This window comes from Pongo pygmaeus, chromosome 4, assembly GCF_028885625.2.
Source record: "Pongo pygmaeus isolate AG05252 chromosome 4, NHGRI_mPonPyg2-v2.0_pri, whole genome shotgun sequence".
Classification (NCBI taxonomy): Eukaryota; Metazoa; Chordata; class Mammalia; order Primates; family Hominidae; genus Pongo; species Pongo pygmaeus.
Window position 1 is genome coordinate 181818495 of NC_072377.2, and position 13797 is coordinate 181832291.

Genomic DNA, 13797 nt, shown 5'->3' on the forward strand with positions numbered 1-13797 from the left:
ACTTTTTTTTTTTTTTCTAGAGCTAGGGTCTCCCTCTGTCACCTAGGCTGGAGTGCAGTGGTGTTAGCTCAGCTCACTCCACCTTCCTTCTCCTGGTCCCACCTCAGCCTCCCATGTAGCTGGGACTACAGGCTCGAGCCATTACGCCTGGCTAATTTTTGTATTTTTTTTTGGTAGAGATGGGGTTTCGCCATGTTGCCCAGGATGGTATCAAACTCCCAGCCTCAAGCAATCCTGCCTAGGCCTCCTGAGGTGCTGGGGTTACAGATGTGAGCCACTGCATCTGGACAAAAAATGACATATTTTTGGTTAGCAAGATTGAGCATTTCTTTACATCTTTATTGGTTTTTAAGAAACGTTTCTTGGCCCGGCACGGCGGCTCACGCCTCTAATCCCAGCACTTTGGGAGGCCGAGGCGAGTGGATCACAAGGTCAGGAGATTGAGACCATCCTGGTTAACACCGTGAAACCCCGTCTCTATTAAAAATACAAAAAATTAGCCGGGTGTGGTGGCACGTGGCTGTAGAACCAGCTACTTGGGAGGCTGAGTCAGGAGAATTGCTTGAACCCTGGAGGTGGAGCTTGCAGTAAGCCGAGATCGCGCCACTGCACTCTAGCCTGGGTGACAGAGGGAGACTCTGTCTCAAAAAAAAAAAAAAAAACTAACAAAACCAAAAGTTCCTTATAGTTCAATTTTTAATTAGGACTTTTGTCTACATAGTTCATTTTAAAGGCATAAGAGTATAGAGAAGAAAACAAGGGGTAGGTACATCCCTGGTGACTCATGCCTGTAATCCCAGTTCTTCGGGAAGCTTAGACAGGAGGATTGCTTGAGGCCAGGAGTTTGAGACCAGCCTGACCAACATAGTAAGACCCTGTCTCTACAAAAAAATACAAAACTTAGCTGGGCATGGTGGCGTGTGCCTGTAGTCCCAGATACTTGGGAAGCTGAGGCAGGTGGGAGAACTGCTTGAGCCTAGGAGTTCAAGGAGTTTGAGGCTGCAGTGAGCTATGATTGTACCACTGCACTCCATCTAAAAAAGAAAACAAAACAATTGTACTACTTGGATATCATCTTAATATTAACAAAAATAAAAATATTAAATACACAGATACAGATATTAAAAAAATTGTATACATATATGTTTAAAAAAAAAACATTCAAGCCATAACAAAACAGTTTAGAAAGATGAAATGAAAATGTACACTACAGACATTTAACCATAAGCAATAATTTCTTTTTCATTTTTAAAATAATTTCTTGATGTCATCTGTGTGATCCGAAGGCAGTAATTTCTTCTGTGTCCTTGGAAAAAAATTTTTGTGCATACATTATCAGTAGAGATTTTTACAGGAAAAGAATGATGCTGTGGAAACTGTTTTGCTTTTTTTCACTTAATGTCTGTGTTAGGTCCTCCAGAGACATGGAACCAATAGGATAGGCAGATGGATGGATGGATGGACGGACAGATGGACGAACGGACGGACAGAAGAGTGGATGGACAGAAGGACAGATGGACGGACGGATGGAATTTATTAGGGGAATTGGCTCATTTAATTATGGAGGTTGAAAAGTCCCCACAATAGTCTATTTGCAAGCTGGATACCCTGGGATGCCAGTAGTATGGCTCAGTGCAAGTCTGAAGGCCTGAGAACAAGGGGTAAGGGGTGCTGAGGGTAAGGCCTGAAATCCAAGGCCTGGAGAGCCTGGAATTCTGATGTCCAAGAGTAGAAGAAGAAGAATGTGTCCCAGTTCCAGGAGAGGGACAAATTTGCCTTTCCTATGTTTTTGTTCTATTTGGCCCCCCAGCCAGTTGGATGGTGTTCACCCACATTGAGTGCAAATCTTCCCCACTTAGTCACTCAGACTCACACTCCAGTCTCCTCTGCAAACACCTGCACAGACACACCAGAAAATAATACTTTACTAGTTCTCTGGGTATTTCTTACTCCAGTCAAACTGATACCTAAAATTAACCATTATAGTATTTCCTGGAGACCTTTCTATAGCAGCACATATGTCATATGTCATATATGTTATACATACAGGAATGTGCATAAAATATAAATGCATGGTTTTAAAAATTAATGTGAACACTTGCAGTTACCACCTGAGAATCCCTCTTCTCTTAGTGTGTCCCTTCCCAATTGCATTCTTTTCCACCTTTTTTTTTTTTTTTGAGATGGAGTCTCGCTCTGTTGCCTAGGCTGGAGTGTAGTGGCACGATCTCGGCTCACTGCGACCTCCATCTCCCAGGTTCAAGCGATTCTCCTGCCTCAGCCTCCTGAGTAGCTGGGATTACAGGCGCCACCACGCCTGGCTAATTTTTGTATTTTTAGTAAGAGACGGGGTTTCACCATGTTGGCCAGGCTGGTCTCAAACTCCTGACCTCAGGTGATCCGCCCCAAAGTGTTGGGATTACAGGCGTGAGCCACCGCACCCAGCTCTTTCCCACCTTTCTAAAGGTAACGACTATGTATTCTATCTTCCCATGCTCCTCTTTACAGTTTTACCACATTTACATGTATCCCTAAATAGCATACCTATATTTTGAAAAACTAAGTATTGGTGATTAGACATATCTACCAACGCTTTCCAATAATCTCTCCATTCCCCAGATATTTGAAATTTTACCTTGATCATAAACTAAAATCTTGTTTATAAATGGGTGTGTCTCTGGATTTTTTTCTTCCGTTAATCTGTCACATATTTTTATAATTGTTCAGTTGATTGTCTTGGGTATTTTAGGTAGGCATTTATCTCTGCTAATAACGATCATTTTTTTCTCTTACTTTCTAGCACTTACACCTTTTTTTGCTTGTTTTCATTGCATTGGCTGTAGCTTCCAGAATAATGTTGATTGGTACTAGCAATAGAACACATCTTTTACTTCTGATGTTTTGCTATTTGTTTCATATTTCTGTTTTTATGTTAAGGAACTATCCTTTAATTGCTTATTTACTAGTAGTAGTTTTAGGAATTATATTTAATCAAATGTCCTTTATTTAGCAAGATGATGGAGTAGTTTTTCTCCTTTAATCAACTAATATTATATATGGGATTAGTATTTTCTAATGTTGGAACATCTTTGCACTTCTGGAATAAATCATACTTGGTCATGATGTGTTATATTAATATAATATTGATTTTTTTCTCAATATATTATTTAGGAGCTTTGCATCTGTACTCCTAGTGCCATTGGCTTTATAAAGTTTTTTTGGGGGGTGCTATGGCCTTCATCAGATGTTAGTATTAGGGTTATGGTATAAAAGGGAAGGAAAGCTTATTATTTTTTTCTATGTCCTACTACAATTTAAATAGTATAGGAGTTATTTGTTTTATAGGGTTTCCTAAAAATCTCCCATAAAACTAGGCTACCAACTGATTTTCATTTTATTTTATTTTATTTTTTTTGAGACGGAGTCTCATTCTGTCACGCAGGCTGGAGTGCAGTGGTGCCATCTCTGCTCACTGCAAGCTCCGCCTCCCGGGTTTATGCCATTCTCCTGCCTCAGCCTCCCGAGTAGCTGGGACTACAGGCGCCCGCCACCACACCTGGCTAATTTTTTTTGTATTTTTAGTAGAGACGGGGTTTCACTGTGGTAGCCAGGATGGTCTCGATCTCCTGACCTCGTAATCCGTCTGCCTCAGCCTCCCAAAGTGCTGGGATTACAGGCATGAGCCACCGCACCTGGCCTGCCAACTGATTTTTAATATGTACTTCATATTCTTGTGCCTTGGTATTTTTGTATATGAAAAAAAGTCTTTTTTTTCTGCTTTAGAATAGAAAAAAGCAGTTGGAATCATCTTAGGAACATGTTTGTTTTTTGTTTTTGTTTTGTTATTATTTTTATTTTTCTATATGTATTTTTTTGAGATGGAGTCTCGCTCTGTTGCCCAAGCTGGAGTGCAGTGGCATGATAGCAGCTCACTGCAACCTCCGCCTCCCAGGTTCAGGTAATTCTCCCTGCCTCAGCCTGCGGAGTAGCTGGGATTACAGGTGCCTGCCACCACGCCTGTGCAATTTTTGTATTTTTAGTAGAGAGGGGGTTTTACCATGTTGGCCAGGCTGGTCTCAAACTCCTGACGTCAGGTGATCCACCCACCTTGACCTCCTAAAGTGTTGGGATTACAGGCATGAGCCACTGCGCCTGGCCTTTTTTGTTTCTGTTTTTTTTGTTTTTTTTTTTGAGATGGAGTCTTGCTCTGTCATCCAGGCTGCAGTGCAGTGGCACAGTGACGCGATCTCTGCTTACTGCAATCTCCATTAATAGTATGTACTTTATATGATTTGAATCATTTTTAAACTTAGTGATAACTTGTTTTATGGCCCAGAATATTGTGTGTGTACTTGAGAAGAATGCACGTTTTGGATAGTGATTTCTGTAAATGTCAATCTGATGAAGTTTGATGATAGTGTTGCTCAAATCTACTTTATATTTATTGGTTTTCTGTCTATTCTACAAATATTTTGAGGAGGCTATTGAAGTTTTTGACCATAGTTGTGGATTTGTCTTATTTCTCTCTCTCTTTTTTTTTTTTTTTTGAGACAGAGTTTTACTTTTGCCCCAGGCTGTAGTTCAGTGGCGCGATCTTGGCTCACTGCAACCTCTGCCTCCTGGGTTCAAGTGATTCTCATGCCTCAGTCTCCTGAGTAGCTGGGATTACAGGCATATGCCACCATGGCTGGCAAATTTTTGTATTTTTAGTAGAGATTGGGTTTCACCATGTTGGCCAGGCTGGTCTCGAACTCCTGACCTCAGGTGATCTGCCCTCCTGGGCCTCCCAAAGTGCTGGGATTACAGGCGTGAGTCACTGCGCCTGGCCCACAGTTAATTTTAGAATATTTTCTACCTTCCATGGCCACTGCCCTCGTGAGCCTCACACCACACTATACTGTGCCAGTCTCCATGGCCCAGTAGCAGGGGCCTAGAACATTTTCATTACCCCCAGAAAAAACCCATTTTCATTAGCAGTTACTCTCCATTTTCCCCCAAACCCCTAGCCCTTGACAACCACTAATCTGCTTTCTATATGGATTTGCCCATTCTGGGCATGTCTTGTAAATGGAATTATACAATATATGTGGCCTTTTGTCTGGCTTCTTTCAATTATATATTTTCAAGGTACATTCATTTCGTAGTGTGTATCAGTACCTCATTTCTTTTTTTCCCCAGTGGCGGCACTGTTTTATATTCCCACCAACAGTGTACTAGGGTTCCAGTTTTTGTAATCCTTGCCAATGCTTATTTTCTGATTTGAAACAAAAATTATTTTAATTATCCTAGTGGATGTGAAGTGATACCTTATTGTGGTTTTGACTTGTATTTCCATGATGACTAATGATATTGGGCATCTTTTCATGTACTTCTTGGACATTTCTATATCTTCATCTTCAGAGAAATTCTGTTCAAACCCTTTGCCCAGTTTTATTTTTATTTATTTATTTTTAGAGATGGGATGTTGCTTTGTCTCCCAGGCTGGAATACAGTGGTGCGATCTTAGCTTGCTGCAGCCTGGAAGTCTTGGGTTCAAGCGATCCATCTGCTCCAGCCTCCTGAGTAGCTAGGACTATGCCTGGCTAATTAAAAAAAAAAATCTTTTTAATTAAAAAATAAATAAATTTTTTTGGGGAGGTCAAGGACAGGATCTCTCTATGTTGCCCAGGCTGGTTTTGAACTGGCCTCAAGCGATTCTCCCACTTCAGCCTCACAAAGTGCTGGGATTACAGGCATGAGCCACTGTGCCTGGCCTTTTATTTCTTTCTCTATTTTATTTTTTGTTTTCTTGATTATTTTGTTTGTGTTTCTTATTAAATTTTAGGGTGGGTTGTAGGGTTGGTGTATTTGGTTCTCTTGCTTCTATAGGATTTTTCATTTACCCTCTTTTTCCTTTCCTTTACTATCCATTGTCCAAAGAGTGATTTAAAATAAATGAATACACACTGAGTTTAAACATTATTATTGTTTTTTCATATCTTCAATCAAGCTACTCTGATCTTAGGTGATGCTTACTGGTATTTTAGAGATAGACTAGTTTTTGTGTGACTGTTTATATGACAGATAATAATGCCAGTATATCACATGTTTTTGTTCTTATGGTTTTTATTGGTTCTAGATCTTATGTTTTCCTTTTTGTACTGAAAAGGATCTTCTAACGTTTTATGTGCATATTTATAACAATCACCAATTCCCCAGAGGCCTCTCTTAGCCATAGGGGAGGTAGAAGAGAGAGAAATTACTACTTTTAGTGGCAGCCACACTGATCATATTTGTTTTGCGACAGGAACCAAAGGAGGAAAATGGATTGCAGAAAATGAAGACAAAACAGTCGAATAGAGCAAAGTGTTTGGCCAAAAGAAAAATTGCACGTATGTTTTCATTTTGTTGAGAATGGTTTGGGAATTGTAATAGTCATAGAACTGATACGTTTTGGACTAGTTGATTATCTTGCATTCTTAGCTCTCTGATAGATTCAAGAAAAGTTGTGAATTTATCAGTTTTTGTTGCTATTGTTGTAAGGATTGGAACAATAACTTTTTTCAGTTTCCTGTATCTTAAGTGGAAGCCAGAAGTGGTCATTCTGAATCTTTTAAAAAAATTTTTTTTAATTTATTATTTTTTTAGAGACAGGATCTCACTCTGTCACCCAGGCTTGAGTGTAGGGGTATGGTATGATCATAGCTCACTGCAGCCTTGAACTCATTGGCTCAGGTGATTCTCCTGCCTCAGCTTCCCAACTATGCCCCATGACGCCTGGCTAATTTTAATTTTTTTTTTAACACAGGGTCCTGCTGTGTTGTCCAGGCTCATCTCAAACTCCTGGCCTCAAGCCATCCTCCAACTTGGGCCTCCCAGTGTTGAGATTACAGGTGCCAGCCACCAGTTAGCCCCCATTCTGAATCTTACAGAGCAGCAAAGTCTGTTTTTATGATTCCTTTTTATTTTATTTTTTTGAGACGGAGCATCATGCTCTGTCGCCCAGGCTGAGTGCGCTGGCGTGATCTTGGCTCACTGCAACCTCTGCCTCCCGGGTTGATAACGATTCTCCCACCTCAGCCTCCTGAGTAGCTGGGCCTACAGGCACATGCTACTACACTCTGCTAATGTTTGCCAGGCTAGGCTCCAGCTCCCGACCTCAAGCAATCCACCCACCTCAGCCTTCCAAAGTGCTGGGATTATAGGCATGAGCCACCACGCCTGGCCAGAACAGAAGTTTTAAACTTTGATGTGGTCCATTTTTTTCTCTTTTATGGTTTTTTTTCTTCCTGTGTCCTAAGAAATATTTGACTACGCTAAGGTTATGAAGATTTCCACCTGTTTTCTTCTGGAAATTTTATAGTTTTAGCTTTAGCATTTAGATTTCTGATCTATTTTGAGTTTTTGTATATGGTGCAAGGTAAGAGTTAAGGTTCATTTTTTTTCCATATGGATATCCAATCATTCTTGTACCATTTCCTGAAAAGACTGTCCTTTCCTTGTGTTGAAAATCAATGCATGGGTCTATTTCTGAATTTTCTGTTCTTTTCCATTTATTTATGTTTGTCATTATGCCATACCACAGTGTCCTGATTACTGTAGCTTTATAATGTCTTAAAATCAGGTAGTATAATTCTTCCAACTTTATTTTAAAAATTGTTTTGATTAATTTGGGTCCTTTGCATTCCTATATAAATTTAATTTTATTATTTGTTTGTTACTACTGTTTTTTGAGGCAGGGTCCCACTCTGTCGCCCAGGCTGGAATATAGTGGTGTGACTGCAGCACTGTAGCCTCAACCTCCTAGGCTGAAGTGATCCTCCAGCCTTAGCCTCCTGAATAGCTGGGACTAACAGGCATGCATCACCATACCCAGCTGATTTTTTTTTTCTTTCTTTTTGAGACAGGGTCTCCCTCTGTTGCCCAGGTTGGAATGCAGTGGCTCACTACAACCTCTGCCTCCTGGGCTCAAGTGATCCTCCCATCTCAGCCTCCCAAGTAGCTAGGACTACAGGTGTATGCCACCACATCCAGCTAGTTTTTTATTATTTGTAGAGACAAGATCTCACTGTGTTGCCCAGGCTGGTCTTGAACTGCTGGGCTCAAGTGATCCTCCCACCTCTGCCTCCTGAGTAGCTGGGACTGTAGGTGTGCATCACTACACCCAGCTGTTTTTTTAAATTTATTTTTTTCTCTTCTTTTTTTTTTTTTTGAGACAGGGTCTCGCTTTGTCACCCATGCTGGAATGCATTGGTGTGATCTTGGCTCACTGCAGCCTTGACCACCTGGACTTGAGCAATTATAGGCATGAGCCACTGTACTTGGCCCTGTTTTTCATTGTTATTCTCCTGAGGTGCCTTTTTAGACTATTTTTCCCTCTAACCACTGCCATCCCCATGATATTTTAATACCACAGATATGCTATGTATTCTGTTTATGTACTGATTGTATGTCTGTATTTTATATATAAAAAGATTTTTTTTTTTTTTTTTTTTGCCTCCAAGAACCAATTTTTGTCCACTTGGGGATGGTATCATTCTTGTTGAGAATGCATGATAGAAGTTGCCAGACTTGGCCGTGCACAGTGGCTCATACCTGTGATCCCAGCACTTTGGGAGGCCGAGGCGGGTGGATCACCTGAGGTCAGGAGTTTGAGACCAGCCTGGCCAACATGGTGAAACCCCGTCTCTACTAAAAATACAAAAATTAGCCGGGCCTGGTGGCAGGCACCTATAATCCCAGCTACTTGGGGGGCTGAGGGAGGAGTGTCGCTTGAACCTGGGAGGTGGAGGTTGCAGTAAGCCGAGAGCACGCCACTGCACTCCAGCCTGAGTGACAGAGAGAGACGCCATTTCAAAAAAAAAAAAAAGAAGTTGCCAGACTTACTGGTATAAAATCATTCATAGTATTCCCTTATTTATTCTTTTAATGACTATAGAATTTATAATCTTGTTTCCTCTTTTATTCTCGGTATTAATTGCTGTTGTGTTTTTGTTCTTGAGCAGTTAAGAGGTTTATGCATTTTTATTTTTTAATTGTTTAATTTTTTGAGATGGAGTCTTGTTCTGTTGCCCAGGTTGGGGTGCAGTTGTGCGATCTTGTCTCACTGCAACCTCCGCCTCCCGGGTTCAAGCGATTCTCCTACTTCAACCTCCCGAGTAGCTGGGATTACAGGTGCCTGCCACCATGCCCAGCTAATTTTTGTATTTTTAGTAGAGATGAGGTTTCACCATGTTGGCCAGGCTGGTTTCAAACTCCTGACCTCAGGTGATCTGCCTGGCTTGGCCTCCCAAAGTGCTGGGATTACAGGCATGAGTCACCGCTCCTGCCCGAGGTTTATGCATTTTATTGACCTTTTCGTAGAGTTGATTTTTTTTTTTTTTTTTTTTTTGAGATGGAGTCTGTCTCTGTCGCCTAGGCTGGAGTGCAGTGGCGTGATCTCTGCTCACTGCAAGCTCTGCCTCCAGGGTTCACGCCATTCTCCTGCCTCAGCCTCGCGAGTAGCTGGGACTATAGGCGCTCATCACCACCACGCCTGGCTGATTTTTTGTATTTTTTTAGTAGAGACGGGGTTTCACTGTGTTAGCCAGGATGGTCTTGATCTCCTGACCTCGCGATCCGCCCGCCTCGGCCTCCCAGAGTGCTGGGATTACAGGTGTGAGCCACTGCGCCAGGCCAGAATTGATTTTTTGTTTAATTTTTTCTCTGTTGTATGCCCATCTTTCATTTTATTGATTTCTTTCTGTTCTTTAAATTTTTTTCTTTCTATTACTTGGGTTAATTTTACTGTTTATATTCTAGCATTTTAAGGTGGGAAACTCAGATTACTGATTTTAAAATTTTGCCTTATATGAGCATGGAAAACTGTAAATTTCCCTATGAATGTGGCTTTTGTTGCATCTTACAGATTCTGATCTGTTTTCATTTTCATTAAGGTCATTTCAAATTCAGTTGGGTGCATTTTTTATGTTTGGATTCAATTTTAGTGATCCCCTGTACTTGTTGATTTCATATTATTAAAAAATGTTTAAGATTTATGTGATTCCATAAGTCAAAGTTATACAAAAAGGTATAGTCAAAGAAGTGTCATTTCCTCCCTTGTCCCTTTCACTGTGTTCTAAACCACTGGTAGGTAATCGTTTGCATTAGTTTCTGGTTTATCTTCCTTTCTTTTTTTTTTTTTGTGAGACCAGAGAATCTGTCTGTCACTCAGGCTGGAGTACAGTGACATGATCTTGGCTTGCCTCCTGGGTTCAAGGGATTCTCCTGTCTCAGTCTCCAGAGTAGCTGGGGCTACAAGCATATGCCACCATGCCCGGCTAATTTTTGTATTTTTAGCAGAGACAGGCTTTTGCCATGTTGTCCAGGCTGATCTCGAACTCCTGACCTCAGGTGATCTGTGTGCTTCGATCTCCCGAAGTGCTGGGATTACAGGCGTGAGCCACCATGCCCGGCCTATTTCTGGTTTATCTTTCTTATGTGACACTGTACAAATAAATAGGTGTATGTATATTTTCTTATTTCTCCTTTCTTATGTGAAAGGTAGCATATTATCCATAAATTATTTTGTGCTTTATTTTTTACTTAATAACATATCCTTGAAATCACATTATTCCCAGTCCATAGATATATTCCTTGTTCTTTTTTATATCTGTATGTGTGTGTACCACAGTTTATGGTTATTAAATAGATTCCAGTGTTTGGCAAATTTGAACATTGCTGCAATGAAAAATGTGCATATATACTCCTTTTAATTGGTAGTGTATCTTTAGGGTAAGTTGCTAGAAGTGAGACTGCTAGGTTAAAGGGTAACTTTATGTAGTTGGTTAGACATTACCAAATCCCCCTCCATAAACATCATCCAAAATGGTCATATTCTAATTCTGTCATTTCTTTTACGTTTTTTAGCTGTAATAATTCTATAGGTTTTTTTTTTTTTTTTTTTTAAAGACGGAATCTCGCTCTGTCACCCAGGCTGGAGTGCAGTGGCACGATCTCGGCTCACTGCAAGCTCCGCCTACCAGGTTCATGCCATTCTCCTGCTTCAGCCTCCCGAGTAGCTGGGGCTACAGGCGCCCACCATCACGCCCGGCTAATTTTTTGTATTTTTAGTAGAGACGGGGTTTCACCATGTTAGCCAGGATGGTCTCGATCTCCTGACCTCCTGATCCGCCTGCCCCGGCCTCCCAAAGTGCTGGGATTACAGGCGTGAGCCACTGTGCCTGGCCTGTAATAATTCTATAAAGAGGAGCTTTTAATCTGCTTGGTTACCCAGTAGTATAGCTTGTATAGAAAAAGTAGGGTAAAAGCAATTCTATTATTTTATTTATCAGTTTTCAAATAGTTGATTCACTGACATTCTTCAACAGTGACTGGTTAGTCTATGTATTTTTAAAAAATATTAGTATGAACTTACAGTTGTTTTTTGTTTTTTGTTTTTTGAGATGGAGTCTTGTTTTGTCACCTAGGGTGGAGTGCAATGGCATGGTTTCAGCTCATTGCAACCTCCGCCTCCTGGGGTTCAAGTGATTCTCCTTCCTCAGCTTCCCAAGTAGCTGGGACTACAGGCGCCCACCACTATGCCTGGCTAATTTTTGTATTTTTAGTAGAGACAGGGTTTCACCATGTTGTCCATGATGGTCTCGAATTCCCGACCTCACATGATCCTCCCACCTTGGCCTCCCACAGTGGTGGGATTACAGGCGTGAGCCACCACGCCTGGCCTTAACTTACAGATTTAAATATATTTGATGTGATTTAATGCATTGCATTCATTATCTTTATTGATGCTCCGGTTCCATTTTTGGCCAGTGTGGACTTTATTTAATTGGCTCCTAAGTTCATTCGATATGACTCTAGTAGTATCTAATAGATTCCTTGCTTACATCTGTGACAAATATTCTAGCTCATCTTGTTCATTTCATGCTTTGGACTTGGGACCAGCCATTTCTTCAGTGTACCCTGGTTCCTTTTAAATGGAAAATGGTGTCTGGAGACCACATTCTTGTCACTAGGGATGTTCTTTTCTACTGGGTAAATCAGAGGATTCTGAAGAGTAAAATTATTCTGGCTAAATCTTGACCATAAAGCATTGTGGTATTTAGCAAAAAGCTGTAGAGTGGGCATTAATTCCTCTGTTTATTCATTTAGCAAATATTTATTACGTACCATGTGCCCTGCACTTTTTTATGTGCTGGAGGTTTAACAGTGAACAGTGTAGGTAAAAACTCTGCCTTCATGGGAGCTTACAGCCTAGTTAACCCAGGATTCTTGTTGTAACTGCTGCTAATTATCTTGGCCAACACCTTACCTTCTGGGGTTTTCCTCATTTACAAGATTATAAAATTGTAGTAAGTGGTCTGGTAGTGTCTTCAGTTGAAAAGTTTAATAATTCTCTTTCTTGCTTCCATGCTTATTCAGTGTTTGTGGTGTCCCTCCTTCTCTTTTCCGTATCTTCTTACAGAGATGACAGAAGAAGAACAGTTTGCTCTGGCTCTCAAAATGAGTGAGCAGGAAGCTAGGGAGGTGAACAGCCAGGAGGAGGAAGAAGAGGAGCTCTTGAGGAAAGCCATTGCTGAAAGCCTGAATGTAAATATGCCATGTTGCCAAAGTTTGTGGAGATTGATCAGCAATATTTTCGACTTCTGTGGTGTTGTAGTTGCATTAGGAACTAGCTGTAGTCATTTATAGGGTTTTCACCTAACAAAAATTCCCATAGTAATTTTTTAAAGTCTGTGTTGAATTGTTGGTTAACCCAATTTGAAGTATTTTGTTAATTCTGTATGAAAGAGTTTTCTTCCACCCCATGGATTTTTCAGTTCATGGTTGAAAGAATTATCATAAGTTGACAGCTTCTGAAAAGACTTACTGAATACCAAGAACCCAAAAGGCAGCAAGATAAGATGCTAACTTCTCTAGTTTTGTGGGAGAGCAAAGGGAATGAGAACTAGAGGTGGGTTATGGGAAGAAAGAAAAATTGTCATTTGAATATGCACAACTGAATTTTTTTTCTTTTTTTTTTTTGAGATGGAGTCTCACTCTGTTGCCCAGGCTGGAGTGCAGTGGCACAATCTTGGCTCACTGCAAACTCCCCCTCCTGGGTTGAAGCAATTCTCCTGCCTTAGCCTCCCAAGTAGCTGGGATTATAAGCGCCCACCACCCCACCCAGCTAATTTTTTGTATTTTCAGTAGAGACGGGGTTTCACCATGTTGGCCAGGCTGGTCTGGAACTCCTGACCTCAGGTGATCCGCCTGCCTCGGCCTCCCAAAGTGCTGGGATTACAAGCATTAGCCACCTCGCCCAGCCTGAAATGATTTTAAATGTGAAGGATACTTGCCAGTGGCAGGTCCTGAACCATTTTTTTATGCCATTTGCCTCCCTATTTTAAAAAAGGGTTTAGTATAGTGATCTAGTACAACACTTGCACATAGACATTCGGTATATGCTGTGAAATTAAATTGAGCCATTTACATTTTAGAAAGAGAAACTGTTACGAACGATGGCCTCCCATTTTGTCCTTCCTGTGACCCTTCATATATAGTTATTTTAATAATAAACCTGGTCTGGTATGGGATCACTTGTTTCAGAGTTGCCGGCCTTCTGATGCTTCCGCTACCAGATCTCGACCTCTGGCCACTGGACCGTCTTCCCAGTCCCACCAAGAGAAAACCACAGACTCTGGGCTCACTGAAGGCATGTCTCCCTGTTCTGACTCCTTCCATTCATCAAGTATAACTGTACCACAGGGATCTCATGCTAAGAGTAGATATACGGAAATACCCCAGATCCTTTTGGTGATAATAAAGAAGTTAAATCAG

At 41.0% G+C, this 13797-nt stretch overlaps 1 protein-coding gene across 10 annotated transcripts in view; it reads left to right on the plus strand.

Moving 5' to 3' along the window:
* Positions 1 to 13797, plus strand: part of UIMC1 (ubiquitin interaction motif containing 1) — a 114777-nt gene that overhangs the window by 41853 nt on the left and 59127 nt on the right. For 6 of the 10 annotated variants that reach the window (XM_054489592.2, XM_054489591.2, XM_054489589.2 and 3 more), the window contains exons 3-5: positions 6287 to 6371; positions 12443 to 12567; positions 13567 to 13672. In XM_054489592.2, the coding sequence (XP_054345567.1) occupies positions 6287 to 6371; positions 12443 to 12567; positions 13567 to 13672 (316 nt within the window). Of the gene's footprint in view, positions 1 to 1411; positions 1662 to 4211; positions 4275 to 6286; positions 6372 to 12442; positions 12568 to 13566; positions 13673 to 13797 lie in introns of those variants that run through there. The other 4 variants (XM_054489599.2, XM_054489600.2, XM_063665386.1 and 1 more) reach the window with 3 other exon arrangements.